This window comes from Solanum pennellii, chromosome 2, assembly GCF_001406875.1.
Source record: "Solanum pennellii chromosome 2, SPENNV200".
Taxonomy (NCBI): domain Eukaryota; kingdom Viridiplantae; phylum Streptophyta; class Magnoliopsida; order Solanales; family Solanaceae; genus Solanum; species Solanum pennellii.
Genome location: NC_028638.1, coordinates 40,318,763 through 40,337,311, shown reverse-complemented (window position 1 = coordinate 40,337,311; position 18,549 = coordinate 40,318,763). Strand labels below are relative to the sequence as shown.

General features: G+C 35.2%; 2 protein-coding genes across 3 annotated transcripts; both read right to left on the bottom strand.

The window, feature by feature from the left end:
- Nucleotides 1-2,218: 2,218 nt before the first annotated feature.
- LOC107011044 (UDP-glycosyltransferase 83A1-like) lies at nt 2,219-4,309 on the bottom strand. The gene is made up of 2 exons (XM_015210361.2): nt 3,732-4,309; nt 2,219-3,326 (listed from the first exon to the last, which is right to left on the bottom strand). Exons 1-2 carry the CDS (start codon nt 4,210-4,212, stop codon nt 2,377-2,379), a joined length of 1,431 nt encoding a protein of 476 aa, XP_015065847.1. The 5' UTR covers nt 4,213-4,309; the 3' UTR covers nt 2,219-2,376.
- Nucleotides 4,310-4,918: 609 nt separating this feature from the next.
- Nucleotides 4,919-18,430, bottom strand: LOC107011043. Of its 2 annotated transcripts, none has more exons than XM_015210358.2 (15): nt 18,208-18,430; nt 16,556-16,707; nt 16,418-16,475; nt 14,808-16,311; nt 14,676-14,707; nt 13,614-13,746; nt 13,182-13,279; nt 12,761-12,805; nt 11,679-11,784; nt 10,135-10,261; nt 9,324-9,439; nt 8,915-8,991; nt 8,503-8,637; nt 5,719-5,787; nt 4,919-5,411 (listed from the first exon to the last, which is right to left on the bottom strand). In XM_015210358.2, the coding sequence occupies exons 2-15, from the start codon at nt 16,699-16,701 to the stop codon at nt 5,139-5,141; spliced, it is 2,919 nt and encodes a 972-aa protein (XP_015065844.1). In that variant the 5' UTR covers nt 16,702-16,707; nt 18,208-18,430; the 3' UTR covers nt 4,919-5,138. The 2 variants fall into 2 exon arrangements, with proteins under 2 accessions (XP_015065844.1, XP_015065845.1); XM_015210359.2 differs by having other exon boundaries at nt 16,436-16,475.
- Nucleotides 18,431-18,549: the final 119 nt, after the last annotated feature.

The following is an 18,549-nucleotide window of genomic DNA, read 5'->3' as shown; positions in this document are numbered from 1 at the left end:
GAGCTTGAAAAGATTCATACAAATGACAATGGTTCCGATATGATGACTAAAGCTTTGCCAAGAGGGAAGTTTGAAGATTGTTGCATGGTCGCCGGGATGGCGGTCTCCTCCACATAGTCGTGAGGGGGAGAATTGTTGGGTTATGGGTCTTTTTCCCTTCCTATGTGGATAAATAAAAGCCCAATTTGGACCAACCCATTTTTGCCCATAGGCCCATTCTTATGAGGCAAATATAAGCCTATTTAGGTCTTATTTTCATATACACAGAGAGTTTTTTCAGCAGCCAAAAAGAGAGAAAGAGAGCAGTTTTCGCAGTCAAAATTCAGCCCTAACAGCCAACTTCAAATTGCGATTCCCGCTTCGTTTCTTGTCCGATTGAGCTGATTTTTGGACAGCATATTATATTCATCTCAATCTTTGATTAGGAACTGACAGAGTTGGATTTGGTGGCCTGCAGCTTCAGTTTTGCTGTCGTGAACAGTAGCTGCGAAATTGGTGATTTTGCTCCTTTAATTCTCTAGATTTGGTGCAATCTTATTTTGTTGTTGCTCGTTGTTTGGCACTTGTTTTGTGGCCAATTTTGGAGAACAATATTGTAACTCTTGGTGATTATAGTGGAGCTTTTGGTCCCGTGGTTTTTTACTCTTCACATCGAAGGGTTTTCCACGTAAATCTTGGTGTCTTGTGTGATTTGTTTATTATTGCCTTGTTATATTTGTTTGGTTGAATTACTTGCTGCCTTACTATCATATTGCTTGTGGTTGTTTGTCTTCTCTTGGTTCAAAGCGAAAAGGGAAAGTATAGACTTGGGTATTCTTCCGCTGTTATCCTGTCAGGCATTTTTGTTAGTGCCTTGTCTTTCCCAACAATAATTTCAATTTTCAACATGTTCATTTCATCTACAGTGTGTCCATTGACTAAAAGCACATAAAAAAGTGGATGTGAAGCATATATATCACACGTCAACATTCAAAAGATTATATGGAAAAACATTAGGTTAAATTCTTAAAGGTGATCACTTTTATTCAGACAATTATTGGAACAATAATAAAGTTGAGTACTAATTATAAATTAAATGGAGAACAGAAATATTAGTTCTTTCCTTTAATATTTTTTGGTTTGTTTGTCTTAATATAATAATGTGAGGCTCAAATTAAATAGGTAAAAAATAAGTGAAACATAAATTAAAGCAAAAGGATTATCTTTGACACAACAAAAACTACAATCGGCCTTTGAAAGAAATTAGGGAGGTTTGTGACGATTTTTCTATCTTTTCTACCAAGTAATTTAGTATTTTTATGCATGATAATAATTAATTTGATTGTTGTTATCAGACTCTATTATGGATTTTTGACTTATCTCAAAAGACATTAAATTCGTCCACTTTTAATTGTCATAGTTTTCTTTTGTAGTATCAAATTATAAAAACTGTGACTAATATTTTACAATGTATTTTTTCATTATATTGATATGCAAAAAATTGAAATTTATAGTACTTTTATATAGTTTTTGAATATCTAAATTTTTTTATTTTTAATATCAAAATAATGTTATCTAATTAAACTTTGAAAATTAATCAAAAATTACCTCTCAAAAAATTTAATATGACAAATAAAAATGAATGAACGGATTAACAATTAACGAGTAGTCCAAAAAAATTAAGAGAGTAAAATTTTTACCTTTTTATTGCCATGTGGTCCAAGATGGGTGCTTTTAACATTGTTGACTCTAACACTATCTTGGACAAATGAGTTTACAAACTGAGAAACAAATTAAAAAAAAAAACATAAAATGTCAACTACATAAACAGATTTTAAACTTGTTGGGTTTTTTCCTTTAGGTACCTCAACTACGTCATTTTTCTATTGATCATTGAACCACACATAATTTGTTCAAACACTGTTGGTTGATTTTGATCGGCTTTTCTATTGTAAATGCCTTCAATTGTGTTCGAATTGTAATAATTTTGATTAAATAAATAAAGACAAACCGTGTTAGTCTCATTGTTTTCTACTGTGTTCAAATGACTTAAGTAAAAGACATTTTATTCTCGAACATTTTCACTATCAATTGGACTAATGAGTTGTGGAACAACATATGTATCTTCTATCAATACCCCTCACAAATCTGATTTCACATCAGACAACGGTGTTTGTTTAAACGGAACAAATTATGGGAGTTCAATGATTTAATAGAAAAATAACGTAGTTGAAGTACCTGAGAGAAATAACCTAACAAGTTTAGGTATCTGCTTATGTATTTAACCAACATAAAACATAACACACTTGGTAACAAAATGATAAAACCACACTTACAACAACATAAAAAAAATACATGAATTTAAGCAGAAAAACACACAAATCTTCCTTCAATTTCCTATGATGATTTAATCCATTCAATAAAATTTATCAAATTTTGGTGAGACTTTCCACCTTCTTTCACTGAGTTCATATTCATTTCCTTGATTTGCATAGCTCTTTTCTTGAATACATCATTCCCTAACAATTGTTCCACTTTAACCTTAATTTCTCCACAACTAATAAACCCATTATCCCCTTTCTTTAGTCCTAATCCAACTTTCCATATATCACAAACATAACTTTGGTTCATAAATTGGTCAGCAAAATAAGGCCAACACAAGATTGGAACACCGTTACTCATTGCTTCTATCGTCGAATTCCAACCACAGTGACTAACAAAACAACCTATACTAGAATGACTCAACACCTTTTGTTGTGGTGCCCAACTCACTATTTTCCCCTTTTGCCTCCCTATTTTTTCTTCAAATTTTTTCAAGAAAATATCACTTTTAGTATCTAGAGTATTAGTTCTCACAACCCATAAGAATGGTTTGTTTGATAGTTCAAGCCCTAATGCCAATTCTTGAAACTGAGTTTCATTGAATATTGTGAAGCTCCCAAAGGCTACATACACAACTGAGCATAATGGCTGTTGATCAAGCCAGTTTAGACAAGTTGAGTCCTCGGGCCAGAACGATCCGGCTAGTGAATCAGGAGATTCTCTAGAAGAAATAAGGGTTTCTGCTTCAAGTGACAACGCGTTTGATTCGAGTGAGTTGTTTGACAAAAGTGGACCTATAGGCACTATCTCTGGTGCTAATTTGAAGGCTCCTGGTTCAAGATCATATGTTGAGTTGCAAATAAGCCAATCAGCTGATTTCACAGATTTATTGTTGTGAACCAACATGTTGAAAATGATTTTTTGCATTGTTGAATTCCCCATGCTTGTCCAAAGTAAATCTGATGTGTTCATGATTGGCATAGTTGGTTCAAACTGAAAAGTATGATCTTTTATTCTTGGAGTCCCTGCATTATAGGGTTAACAAATTTATACAGAGTTTACGTTTTATGCACCGATGATATGAGTCTACGATAAGTATTGATTGTTAACCTGGTAAGAATTAGTAATAAGGATGTCCGATCCACTAAGGAGTTCAAAATATGAAAAAGTAAAACACTCGAACAAAACTAAAAGGAAGTTCAACATCTACTGTATATATGCATAAAAGATCATATTAACCATGTATATAACAGTACAGTTTTTCGCTGAACCCTTCAGTTGTTTGGAAAAGTAATCACAGGGGATTCAGGAAGGCGTTATACAACATATCACATACTAAACTACACCGATATTATAAAAAGAAAATCTTTACACAAGTCAGTAATATGACTTGACCCAAACATAGATTTTTAGTATAGAAAAGTACTTACCATCATTGTCAATCAAGCCATCATGAATCAACTTTGGAATGTTAAATCCAAGTATCAAATTAGCAGCTGCAGCAGTTATGAAGGCTGCTCTCTTAATTCCCATTCTGTCTGCAAGTTCCAGAGCCCATCCAAGGCTCTGATCAGCAATAATGCAAGTAATCCTTTCGTCTTCCGATACATTAGTTACTTCAATCAACTTCTCAATTTTTCCAGGCATGATTTTAAAGATTGCTTCAGATAATTTACCTGGCACATTCTTATCCTCCCCCGATTCCGATTCATCTAGAACTGAAACCAGATGAATCTGATCATGCAAACTATTTTTTCCTGATAAAGAATTCAGAATACTCTTGCGTGTGGACTCTGTGTTGACAAAAGTGATCTTGAAGCCATATTTAGCTAAGGACTGAGCTAGCTGCATTAAGGGAATAACATGGCCTTGTACTGGATATGGTATTATCAATATGTGTAGTTTGCTCATTCTTGTTTCCTAATCTTTGATGTTCAAATGATAACTAGGTGTACATTTTGGTGGAGAGAGTTGGAAATTTATATGGTTTAACTATTAACGGACGACAAATTTGGACCATTTTTAGTAATACAAATAACACGATAATTGAAACAAAGGAAATAACATGTAATACCAAAATCGAAGAATAAGATAATAAGAGACTACTGTTAACAATTATCATATAGTATATCATATCACATAAGTTAAATCCAATAATTATCAACTTTGGTGTTTTGTGTATGAAATTGAAGTTGAGGAATCTTGTACCATTTCTGTTACACTAGACTACAATAATTTTTCAGTATTTAATAGTCAAGTTTCTTCTTATTTGGGGCTAATTTAATGTGGGGTTGAAGTCCAAACAGAGTAACGACATCTTTACCATTAATAAACAAAGAGATCACATCCAAAATAATGCCCCAGCTGATATATCAAAAATAAAGTTTGTGTACCAGAAATAATAAACTTATTATTCTAGAGATAGACTAGAAATCAACAACAATAATATAAAGTATGTCAATAAGTTCAAATGGACATTAGATTCGATAGTAGAACCGCTGATACCATGTTTTAATGTATAACTATCTCATCTAAAAGCTTAAACTGATAAAACACAGTTTTATTAGTTAATGATATTAATGTATAGATTGTTTATGCAACAAAATGACAAATGATATAATAATGCACGAATACAAATCAATAACATCATAAATAGCCATTGTCAAATGAAAGGCCCACCCCAGCATCAGTTATTTTTTATTATTCTTCTCATTTACTGATGCAGGAATTCAAAATCTCTGATGTGAGGTATGATGTATTATAGTTACAACATAAAAGCATATATATAGACAGAATACCAATAAAAACAATGCAAGTCCAGAATAATATATGTAGTATTATTGCCTTAGCCATATTTGATATTCTGGTCCTTTATCAACAAATTTCTGCCAGGTACCATCCAAATGAACTTCTTTGGAAGGATTCCAGTCCAAATGACCAAGTTTCATCACAAGAGTATCTCCAATCTGTGCAACGTAACCATCACCATTTGCATGATATATCTTTAACGGGCTACGACAATGGATTCCAGCTCGTCTACGTGCCTCAATTAACTCATTTATGACATCACGGATTCCAAATTCATAAAAATGATCGTAAAATATTACAGGCTGCAATAACGAATTAGGAGCTAGTAAGACTAGGTTATAGCAAAACAACATAAGTTAAAGAGCTCATTGACGTGTGTAAGGAGTCCACAGTTCCGCTAGCACACTCATCTAGTACTCAGTTTGGATCTCACTAGGCCCTTCTAGTTTTTGAGAGCTACTAATGTAGGACAAGGGTGAAAGGAAACTAAAGGATATTTGGTAAAAGAAAAACAAGGGAGCTTTAGCTACTCAATTTACTTCGGAGAACAATTTTTTCTCTTCTCCTACTTAAAGATCTACCACAAAAATCAAAGAAAACAAAGATTACCGTTCCAGGGTGGGTTAAAATATACGCATATCCTTGAGTAAGCTTGTCCCGAGGAAATGGCCAGTGGCCCTGAAAGAAAGGAATATTATTTGTTATTACATGATAAGATGTTTGGTATTAACATGTCTAAATCAGAATAACATTATCCGATTTGCAGCAATCAGTGAGTAAATGCATGAAAGCAAATTACGTATCAGCTCACGAAGCAGATAAAAATTACAATTAAATAGTACATACAAACAATAAACACTCCTCAAAGCAAGTTGAAGTCGGCTATATGAATTCTCACTGTCCATTTAGGCTCATCTCTAATAGTCCATGGCAACTAATATTCAAGTCACTTAAAAAAAATTATAGCTCAGATATAACTATGAAATTTGCTAAAGACACTTCAGATACCTAATGTACAATAGATCAACTGAAGATCGTTACGTACTCTGCAAACTTAACTCTGATAATTGACCTCTACCATTGAAATTGTATGTGAAAAAATCAAGTTAACAAGTTTCATTAGGCCCCAGTCACAAAGAAAGATTCGTGTGGAATTACTCTGCTTTCAAGGTATGACGAATCCCACATCGGTGATAAAAGGGATGGGTGGTCTCTTTATTTTGCTTGGACAATCCCCACCCTGTGAGCTCGCTTTTGGGGTTGAGTTTGCCCCAAGATCAATTTCTTAACATGGTATTTCCCGATGTTGGATCCCCGTATTAAAATTGGCATGCTCCAGATGTCTAGCCCCTGTGTGTGTGTGTCTCTGTATGGTGTGTGTGCGTGCGTGTGGGGGGGGGGTCCCACATCAGCAGTAAAAGGGATCTGTCGTCTCTTTCTGTAACTTGGACAATCCTCACCTCTTGAGCTAGCTTTTTGGGGTTGAGTTAGGTCCAAGATCCATTTCTTAAAACAAGGTAAAACACTTAAGTTGGATAGAAGGCACATACATCAAATGTTGGACAATGCAATCGAAAATTAGTAAGAAAAACATGGGAGCATATATGAGCAATGACGGATCCAGAAATTCTAACAAGGAGATTAAAGAACATAAGAATGTCACACTTGGAGGAACTTGCAACCTAAAGCAATTTCTGAATTGCCTAGCCGCTACACTTATTGTGTTTCTCACATCAAGGAATTCAAAAATAAAAATTACCCTTAGATCTGCCACTATATGTGAGGGAGGCAGTAGGGTTGCGTGTGTGAGTGTGTATGTGTGTGTGTGGGGAGGGGGGGCAAGTATCAAATGATTTAGGCCAAGATATAAGACGGTAATCAAGTCAGCCTTAAATGCTAGCTAGCACTTCCATAATACATGTCTCGGTTAGCTAGGGTACTAACTCTGATCCATGCTCAATAGATCCTTCCGCCAAGTTTTGTTTTGGTATGCAACATCATAGACTAAACATTATCACTTGGTGAGCTTAAAGTTCAGAATTTTAAATCCCTCAAGCCTGAATCTCATGCTTCACTACTCCGTTTATTAGATTTCCAACAACAAATGCGAGTATAAAACTGCACATGAGAGTTTATGGATCAGATATGAAAATCTAAAATTATTTTATCAGAATATATATTTGGAACATACACTACAGAATACCCCAAGATTTTGGTGTTCCATGAACAAAGCAAAATTTTACCAGAAACATTCCTCAAGTTGGCCAAAAGATTGAGTGGTTCCCTCTAAAATTATAATTAACAGATAACATCTCCATCTCCAAAAATTTAGTTCTTTTTGCAAAGACCTTAACATTCCGTCAAACTTCAACAGAACTGTCATGTGCACCTCATGTGAATTTCCCCTTTTCCAGGAGAACTTCTGCCTCTCCCATCCTCATGCTCCTTTTCCCCAGTGAGAAACATTACACATGCCTCTGGGACACACCAAGGTTTCAGAAAAGTCATTTTATGAGGCTAAATTTCATTGTTCACATTGGAGTTGTTGACACGTGAAGGTGGATCCTTTACATGCGCTGACATGCAACAGTCTGGTTTTGTAAGGTTTGATAAATGTTTGGCATGCGAATTCAGAACTTTTGGATTCCTAAGGTGTTCGCTTTCAATGTCTTTCAGCTCCTCCTATTTCACATGCTTCCTGAGATCATCATCCCGGGTGTTTGCAACAATCAGAGGGTTCTGACCAAGGTAATGAAGAAGGAAATAGTATTAGTTACGCATAAAACTATTATCTTAAGTTTCAGACTTTGGGCCGTGAAAGGCGACTTTTATATTAACTTGTATGAGAAGGCTGCCTTGGTACTTCCATGTCTCTGACATGAGGTCTTAAGTTTCTTTATGATGGAGTATGGACTATGGAGATCCCACTTATGGTTATCCTGAACCTTCGGCTTCATCCCTCAATATACCAGCTACAGGAGATTGATTTGTTGTTGGAACAGTTGAATCATGCTGGCAGTTAAGAAGAATGGTGGGAGAAGCTGATACTGTTTCTATTCTGCGAGCCGAGATGGAAAGAGAAGAAACCAAAGCAGAAGAAGAAGAGTGCTCATGTGCTGCTTGCATGACAGTCTCTTTATCCGAAAATGACAATTTAATTTGGGACCAAATTTGTTAAGATTTTTGAAAGTGGAAGGCAAACCAGACGGATCTACTTTATCTTTTGGCCAAAAACTCTGAACAGAGGTTTATAAAGGTGAATGTTGACATATTCAACCTCCATGGCAGTGCATTTAAGTTGTAGCATGTCTCACTGAATGAGTGAGAGCACAAGTAGGCATGTACATCTGTATGTTTGTGTGTGCGCTTGTTAGAGCAAGAAAGAGAGAGGACCTGTGTGGATCCAGTATCATGATTCTCCAAAAATGTGACAGCACGTGAGGGCCACCATCCCATCACTCCGGTTGGCTTGCCTTGAGGATCAATTAACCTCCAATATTGGTTATGCAAAGCAGAATGCAGTATACCCTGCCAGAAAAATATCATTCACCAACAAGTTGAAAAGCTCATTAAAACCTTTCTACACTAGTATGAAGAAGCAATTTAAATCTAAATCAGGAGGATGAAAATATTTACCTATAGATATCTTAGCATGAATTGATTATTAAAGGTTGATTTATTAACGAGTAGATTATGTGGGACAATAGATTACAGGGAACTATTATTTCCCAGGTCAGTGGGATAATTCTTGGTCTTGGAGTATGATACAGAAATCTACAAACAAAAGATGTTCTAATAGAAGTACCTTTGTTGTGACATCAAATGCTGAAGAGCTCCCACCAGTAGCATTGATCCAGTTAATTATGCGTTGGCGATGGGCATCTGGATGCATCAGAAGTCAGAACAACACAAATCTACTATCATAAGGAACTGGTGGATTTCCACATAGTGGGATTAGCCTCTCAATGTTTAAGGACATTGACACGCCTAAACAGTACAAACGATGAACAGAGGAGAGAAATGAACAGTGGCTAGCACACAGCTGGAGAAAAACCACCTTTGGCTATTTGCTTGAACAGATTGCAAAATTCCAACTTAAAAGAATTTGCAGAAAATGAGAAAATCAGTTGCACAACCTAACGCTGTGCACCACACATGTCAAAATATTTCTGACCAAATAGTCAAATCTACGGTTACATTTAAATGGATCTCACCTTGGTTGTAACACAAATTTCCACCTTCATAAGCGAGACTATCCCAATACTCGCCAATAGAAAATGCTGGATTTGATGCTTCTATATATTCTTTCACATATGCTCCTGAGAAGCCCCTGTGGACAACAAAGCGCCTGTATTACTACATGTAATAAAAGTCGTTTTACCAAGCAGAAAGATTCCAAGGATTGAGTAGATCATCCAGCTTTTAACTATCACAGAGTATCTACGGAAATAGAAGTTAAATACTCCAGAAATTAATTAATAACGGTGCCATGTCAGTTTCTTCCTAACATCTCATTCAAAGTGGCCCATACATTTTCATTCTGGCCACAACATTGGTTCTTAGGCGATAACTAAAGGATAATGAATTACAATGGAGATCAAAATTAGTATGAAAAATAGCTCTACAAGAGATCTGATGTACGATATATGATCACTATTTTCAAGAATTCTTCATGAGGAATCGAACATATGACTACAACTTTCCACCTTATCTTCATTTAGTTTCCACCATCCATTTAAGGGAGTCAGAAACAAAGGCAGGCAGACAGAAATAGAGAAAAATTTGACAGCTGGCCCTATCAAATTTCAGAAAGGAAAAGCTAGTAGAATAAAGAACAAGCAGGAGATGCAGTAGAACCACATATTACAACCAAACACTTCTACTTTTATTCTTCTAATTTCTCAAATTTTCTAACCAGTATGATGCAAGGTCAATATGTTTACAGACACTTGAACTTGTATTTTGAATGGAAGACCAAAGTACTAATTTCAATAGTATTAAAACCAACAAGCATTACAACTTCACCTCACAAAGTCAAGGCGCCACCCATCAAAACCAACATCATTTCGGAGCCAATTTAGCCACTTTTTTATATCTTGTCGTACAAATTCCTGGGAATGATCAATATTTGGTGCGGCATGAAATATATCACCTACACTTCAAACACAGATAAAGAAGGGGTAAGCAGAAAAATCATATAAGAGGAAACACTAATTGTCTATTCTCAGAAGTCTATGAAGCTCATCAAATCTGATGCAGGTGAAGAACAAGAGGAAAGGCTCAAAATAATCCCTCATCTTTAGGTTAAGGCTCAAAATAATCCCTCATCTTTAGGTTAAGGCTCAAAATGATCCTTGAGTTTTCACATGGAGCACTTATAGTCCCTGATGTTCGCAATATTGGTGCCCTTTTGGTCTTATCCTAAAATTTTTTGCCTATTTTTTAACATTAATTTTGTCCAAGATTTTATATAAGGGATGTCCAATCGTCTTTTTATATATTTAATAGAAATAATAACTCTATCCGAGAGAAGGTGATAAGAAAAACACCTTATTTTGTTCACTAGAAATATTACTGCAGCTAAACTAAGAACATCTTAACATATGACTTTGGAGGAAAAGAAAAAATTATACTACTGCACGTAAATTATCGTGATGAACCTCTCGACTTTACCTGTAATATGATTTCTACTAAACAAAACAAATTGTGTTTCTTCTAACATTCTTTGATATGGATTTGTTATTGCTATTAAATATATAAAATGACGATTGAACATCCCATACATAGGTTATGGATAATCAATGCAAAAAATAGGTAAAATTTTGAAGGAGGACCAAAAGTGCCCCAATATTGCAAATATGAGGGACTATTAGTGCTCCATGTGAAAACTCAAGGATCACTTTGAGCCTTAACCCAAAGAAGATGGACTATTTTGATCCTTTCCTCGAATAACAACATTTTAGAGAGAATCCTGGAAACTCAAAAAAGTTAAACACCAAAACTGGACTAAACTCTAGATAATTCTTCGCCTTCACCATGCTACACTGTCATAAGCATATCAAATCTTGCAAATACCTAAATAAATATGAGCAGAAGCTATACACATTGGTGTTATCAGAAATGAAAGTACAATGGAAAGATGTGACAATATAAGAATATTTTGCCGAGTCCTTAACATAATAAAAAAACTCATGGTTCAAGGCCCAAATAAGAATTGTATATGAGCAAAGATTTAGACAATTTAAAAGAACACAAGCATTTACAATGTTCAGCAAACAGGATCCCATTAACAGAATAACTGTGGTAGTTGCTTTACTCAAAGACTGATGTGACAGAAAGATAGTATGTTGTTCAGTTGCATAAACAACTAAGTGAATATCAAACACTGGAAGCGTATCTCCATAAATTATCATTAAGATTGCACAAATGAAGTTATAGCAATTCTCTAATATGTTAATGTTCTTATATATTATATAAACCTTTTCACATCTGGAAATAAAGCACGTGATATGTACAAACAGACCCCATATCATATGGAGCATTTATGTATCATGGAGAAAAATTTATACCACTTGAAGGATTTCCACGGCCTTGAAAATTTGGGTCATCACACACAATTGCTTCAGGTCCCCATGCAAGCTTGCCTCCAAAAATGTTCCAAACACCATTCGGACTCTACAATCAGCCAATCGGGTGAGAGATCCATCGAGACTTGCAGTATAAGTTTGAGTCAAAAGGGTTATTACACCTGTTAGTTCATCTGTGACTACTCCAGAGCAGTCTCTATATTTTTTTCATACAAAACGTACAATCTCAAGGAGCAGATGAATTACACATCCACAAAAAATTGGGTAGAGATGGCAATGTTAATTTACAAATATGTTCTTTCATACAGACATACAGAGAGGATATAGGCAATTATGGAACAAAAACCTTTGTAATAGATAAAGCAAACTATATACATTGAACAACTTGGACAACCTTAACAGTTAACAATGCTGTGTTAAATGATATTTAAATCACTGTCAGCAAGAAAAATGGAAACGTACTCGAAGAATGACTTCCAAACAACTCATACTTGTTTATCACTCCTTAGTCTCCCAACAGTTTACTGTGGTAGTTATTTGAAGTAGGTATTTCGTTGTAGTGGTTATTTGCAGTTTCTCATTCCTATAGTAGTTATTTCTTTGTAGTAGTTTGCATTTTCTCATTCCAGTAATATTAGGAAGCCATGACCTAGTTTCTAATAGCAGTTATCTTATTAGTATTGTATTTGAACTGCGTTTTCTCATTCCAGTAATATTAGGAAGCCATGTCCTAGTTTCTAATGGTAGTTACTTATTAGTATTGTATTTGAACTCTATGTGTATCGCATGACATCTGAACAGAAAATCATTTCAGTTTTAAGTACTTTATCTCGAGATTGCAACTTCTTTCTTAACGAACTAGCAATATAGATTGTGGAAAAAAAACATTTGATTTCATATTGCAGGCTGCAGCGTCCCGTAACTAGATCCATTTCGGGGGACCGTAACAACATGCTTCTAGAGCTGAAAGGTTCCTTCATAAACGTTTTATTTCCAAACAAAACAAAGCTAACAAAATCTCAGATATATTATGAAAAAAGAACTGTAGTTTAGAAAATGATTACCTGTTTGTGAGCACATCGATGGTTCAAAACAACATCTCCTAAGGCCTGGAAACACAAGCAGAACAGCTATAAGATAAACCACATTGTTCTGCGCCTATCAGTAGCTTAATAATCTCTACATAATTCAAAAATTACCACTTTGCTGTAATAAATTACATGATATGCACTAGTAGCAGAAATATAGCAAATTTTATTTTGATGCCTTAGCAACAGACATATGTTACTAGTTAGCGAAAGCTAAAACATAACTGCAAGCAACTAACATGTATTCTCAAGCTGCGTTGACGTTCTGTTCATGCAAAAAGAATACATGAGAAGAACGATGTAATGCTGAACTAAAGGATCACGGTAACTGTCTGAATACAAGATATTTGACTAAAAATGCAAGGAATAACAAGTTAATCACTAATTTGATACAGACCAGAAGATCTTGGTTATGCATCTCTTCTATACAGCCTTTAAGCTCTTCCAACGAACCATAAGCAGAATTCAAGTTGTAAAGATCAGAAGGCATGTAACCTGCAATAATCCAGTGTTATTTACAACAGAACAACGCACCCTGAAATTTATTTAACCAAATCTTTTTGATGAGGATTTTTTTTTCATGTGAAGTTATTTAATTATATTTTTGTATATGAGGTAGTTAATTCAGAAGGTTACGGAGCATTTTTCGCCCCATCTAAAACATTCAGTTTTCATGAAGATTGTTCAATTATTAACAACTCTTTTGAAAGAAATAACAAGATGATGTAAGAATAATCATCTGTAAAAGGATATAAATTGAGAAACATATGTTGCTATTAGCAATTTCCCTTTGGCTTCAAAAGCTAAAATTGATCAAAGAGGTCAAAACCTTGAGGAGCAACTGATTCTGTTGGTGGTGGAAACCAAACCGATGTGATACCGCAGCGGGACAAATCAGCAGCTTTATTAGCAAGCTCAAGATACCACTGTCTTCTCCAGCTTTCCCAATTGAAACCTTGGAACTTCAAAATTAAAAGAGCTTAATAGCTACTAAGGATTGAAAAACAAGAGACCCACATGTAAAAAGAAATAGAGCAATAGAAATGATAGTGATGTAATGCCAATGAAGAAACAGGTGTCCTAAGGGAAGCCCCTGGAAGAGAATGAGAATTTCAGATAAACATTGACTGCAACAAGAGCTTCATAGAAGTTTTGAAAGCCTTGAAATGAATTTCTAGCCATTTGATGATGATGGAAATTGTGGAGGTGGTAGTGTTGGTGGTCGTGATAATGATGATGACAATGACAGTAATAACAATAATAATGATGATAAAAGCAATAATAACAACAACAACAATAATAATAATAATGATAATTAACAGTTAAAACACAAAGTATATAACTTCCTCCTACCAAATTGAACATCTTAGTTTAACTTTGGTTATTGAGAAAAGCGATAAAAAAAATGATTCTTTTACTCTTTGGGAAATATGTCGTGCATAATAGCTTCCTTGTTCATCTTGAATAGAACAGAGAAAAGGTTGTTTTGCAAAGAGTTTAAGTTTTTTTGCAAAGAATAAACGTGGTTCCATATAACTTTTCAAGACAGTAAAATATTCTTAAAGGATTTTATTTTAAGATAATAGATATGAAAATTGATAACTTTATGCATCATTTGGGAAGTATCACGAGAAAGAAATAGAAGATGTTTCTAGGGAAAAAAGAGATGATTTCCTATGTAAGATACAAGTGTTTACAGAGAGTATTGGCATAGTGGAAATCCTGTATTCAGCACAACTGAGTTTCTGGACTTGTTTGAGTCCGCTATTGTATAATATTTGTATACTGTCCAGCTTCTTTTTGTACTTTGCAGTACCCCCTTGTACTGCTATTGTTAATAAAATTACTTTTATACAGAAAACAAATCAAAATGAAAGCTGGTATTACTGACCACAATCTCTCGTCCAGTACCCGTCCCAGATTCTGCATGCAACAAGTCATATTATAATGATTAAGCATTTCGCTTAGAAACACTGATTCGCAAGTAAAATAAAGTAAGATCATCCGACATGAATAGCTGCACCTAATTTTGTTTCTTCTGGAGTTCTTTGCCATTTAACTGTCTTCCGTTGAAGAGCACGTTCCAAAGCCTTCCTCTTCTTTTCAATAACTTCTTTCTCAATCACATGCTCAACGAGCGCATCTCCTTCCTTTAGCTTTTCTTGGGCAATAGACCATACTTCATCGGGTTTAGGCAAGTCCAAAGTTTTAAATCCTGATGTCATGACCTCGGATACATGAGTTTTCCTGGGTGGAAACCTGGGACGGATAGAGCGTATCCTCCGTGCCATCCACTCAGGTGTTGGCCTGCGAGGGCCATCAGTTAAAAGTTTCCATTTCAGTGAATCATCATCCATAAGAAAATCTATTCTTCCACCGTTAACTCGATAAATAGCTTCCTCATCCCCTTCTTCTGAACAACTTCTCCTTAGTAACAAATCCTCAGCCATTTCTGCTCTTTGCCTCCATGTTTTTGAAGCAGCTTCAGCTGCTTTTAAAGATCTCTGCAGTGCTTCACATCGTCGCGTGTATGCCTCATCTTGTGAACGTGCTGTTTCTTTTGCTGCTTCAATGGCAGTCTTCATCCTCTCTAGCTCAAGCTTAAATGCCTTTGAAGCTGCCTTCTTTTTCTCCATAGCATCTTTTCTCATTTTCTCTAATGATGATTTTATTTCCTCCTCCTGTTGTAGAGCTGCTTTTCTGCTTGATTCCTGAAACTCAAGCAATAACTTCTCAACATCATTTGCACGGATTTCGTATACTTTTGCTTCTTTGCGTGCTTGCTTTAGCTCTAATTTCACCCTGTCAATCTCATTTCTGTTAACCAGTAATTGAGACTCCAAGTCATTCACAGTGTTGCTTAACTTGATATTCTGGGACTGGACTGTTACGATCTCATCATCCCGATCCATATTATCTACAAATGCAGCCATGGCATTTGTTGTATGGTCTCCAGATGACTCAGCTACAGCTAAAGCCTTTTCTATGGCATCTTTAGACTGTTGTAGAACATAGGTTATGGCCCCGTCAGAGGCAGTCCTTATTTGTTCTTCAATTTGAAAAGCTGCCTCTGCTGCAGAAGCTTCAGCAGCTGAAACTCGTAATTGTGCATCTTCGAGTATGTGAGAAGTTGCCTGCTGAAAAGTAATCTCAGCAAGCTTCTCAACTTGAACTGCAAGTTCAACAGCATCTTGTTTTGCCAGGACCAACTTAGATTCCAAGTTAAATTTCTCCTCCAAAGACTCTTCTAGCTTACGGTTAAATAGAGCTTTGGCTGACTCTAGTTCTGATATGGCCAAATCCTTATCATGCATTACGGTGGACAAATACTCCTTCTGTTTAGCCTCAGACCGAGCTACCTTTTCAATCAATTGATCTCTTTCCTTTTCAATGGTTTTATTTCTGGCTTGAACATCAGAGAGAGATTTCCTAGTTGCCAACAGTTCATCATCATCAATCCCTACTACTTTACTCCTCCCTAATGAATCACCATCCTCATCATCTGTGAGAGCTTCAGTTGAATCATCCTGAAGTAACAAAGTAAGTTTCAATCGTAGTAGTTGCCAATACGGCAATGCCCAACTCAGTTTAATAAAAAAAAATGATACTGATAGAAAGCATAGAAATGTAAACCATGCTCGAGAAAACAACATGTCTTGGTTTGCAGAGGCAGGCATCCGCGAACAGAACTCTGAAATAATAAGACCGTCACCATTAACCTTATTTGCATCACAGAAGTTTTAAACTTTGTACAGTACAATAATATCAAACCTTTTCCCAACAGAACGCCTTCTATAGATCGTGGAATGCGACTTAACAGCAAAAAATCGAATAGGGTCATGGTGTCTGCGTGAAGAAATAATAGTGTGCTGTTGAACAGATCCAAATAATGCATCTGGTAATGTGCTTGTGCCCATATCTTCCTGTCAAGAGATCACTAATTTATAAAAGGGCCAATTCCACAAACATGACATCAATCAATCAATCTACTACAACTCAATCCCAATCTTGTTGGGGTTGTTTACATGAAAGTTCTATGGCATAACTCCGACATAATAGTTTGTTGTGGAACTGCACTTATTCTGACTTGGTTCATTAGTTACTTGGTTTTGATATATAAGTACATTCAGAGCTAAACTCTTATTGGTCAACATAAGATTAGTTATTTCTGTTATTAGCTAAAGCTAACTTCTAATGTGATGGACCCTCAAACTATAAACTGACATTTTAGAAACTGGCCCTCTCTCTAACCTATGAAAGAACTTAAGTTTCCATCAATTACATTAACTTAAAGCAAGAGAATGATACACAAAGGATACTATTTCTCAAGTTACCCAACGAGAAATATCCATACTCAACCAGTTTCAAGTAATGATATGATCTCCGGGACTTATCAGAAATCAAGGTACACTTCCAAGCTACATTAGTTTTCTTCAAAGATCCTAAAGTCAATTATGACATTAATGTCAAAATACTATTGATCATATACAAGCTATGAATCTTCAATTTCCTTCATTCCTTTGTATCCACTCTCCTCTATCAGGCCCATTTCATTCCATAAACATACTACTTCAACAAATTAAATTAAACCTGTTGAACAGCATAACCATAATGTAAGATCCTAAAGTCAATTATGACATTAATGTTAAACATTATTGATCATATACAAGCTATGAATCTTCAATTTCCTTCACTCCTTTGTATCCACTCTCCTCTATCAGGCCCATTTCATTCCATAAACATACTACTTCAACAAATTAAATTAAACCTGTTGAACAGCATAACCATAATGTAAGATCCTAAAGTCAATTATGACATTAATGTTAAACATTATTGATCATATACAAGCTATGAATCTTCAATTTCCTTCACTCCTTTGTATCCACTCTCTCTATCAGGCCTATTTCGTTCTATAAACATACTACTTCAACAAATTAAATTAAACCTGTTGAATAGCATAGCCATAATGTAAGATCCTAACGTCAATTATGACATTAATGTTATAGGCTATTGATCATATACAAGCTATGAATCATAAATTTCTTTCATTCCTTTGTATCCACTCTCCTCTATCCGGCCTATTTCGTTCCATAAACATACTACTTCAACAAATTAAATTGAACTTGTTGAACAGCATAACCATAATGTAAGATCCTAACGTCAATTATGACATAAATGTTAAAGCTGTTGATCATATACAAGCTAATGAATCTTAAATTTCTTTCATTCCTTTGTATCCACTCTGCTCTGCTCTATTCAGGACCATTTTATTCCATAAACATACTTGCTTCAAATAAAGTAAATTAAACCTGTTGAACAGCATAACAATAATGTAAGACTACTGAAGAAGAACATGAACATTAAACGGGTAAAAAGGAACAATGGCGATGCAGCAAAATAAGAAAGACACAAATAATACTAACACTAGGTAATCAAATTCAAAGCTTCATAATTTGATATGAACTCAATCAGAAGATGTTTGATACTCGAAATCGCTCAAACGAAGAGCCTCATTGAATTTTCAGATCTCTCAAAAGGCTGAATGAAGCGAACTAAAATGGATGAATATTGAAGGGGAGCTGAATGTACGGCACTATGGCGGAGCACAAAGCTGTTCTACTTTTTTTAACTTTTCAGTAGGAGAAAGAAAGGCCACTGATTGTTTAATGAGTGTGTTGACTCCATTCATGAAAAGACACAACTACCCTCTACAAACACCTCTTTGATCAAGATTTTTTTATTTTGCTATGAAAATTTCAAAAATA

Excerpts from the sequence above, each read along its gene's own strand:
- LOC107011044 (XM_015210361.2), bottom strand. The coding sequence starts at position 4,212 with ATGAGCAAACTACACATATTGATAATACCATATCCAGTACAAGGCCAT. Across the intron at positions 3,327-3,731 it reads TGGCTTGATTGACAATGATG|GGACTCCAAGAATAAAAGAT; the intron begins GTAAGTACTTTT and ends CCTATAATGCAG.
- LOC107011043 (XM_015210358.2), bottom strand. The coding sequence starts at position 16,701 with ATGGGCACAAGCACATTACCAGATGCATTATTTGGATCTGTTCAACAG. Across the intron at positions 11,785-12,760 it reads ATCGATGTGCTCACAAACAG|AGTCCGAATGGTGTTTGGAA; the intron begins GTAATCATTTTC and ends GGCTGATTGTAG. Across the intron at positions 8,638-8,914 it reads CATTTGATGTCACAACAAAG|GGTATACTGCATTCTGCTTT; the intron begins GTACTTCTATTA and ends TTTTTCTGGCAG.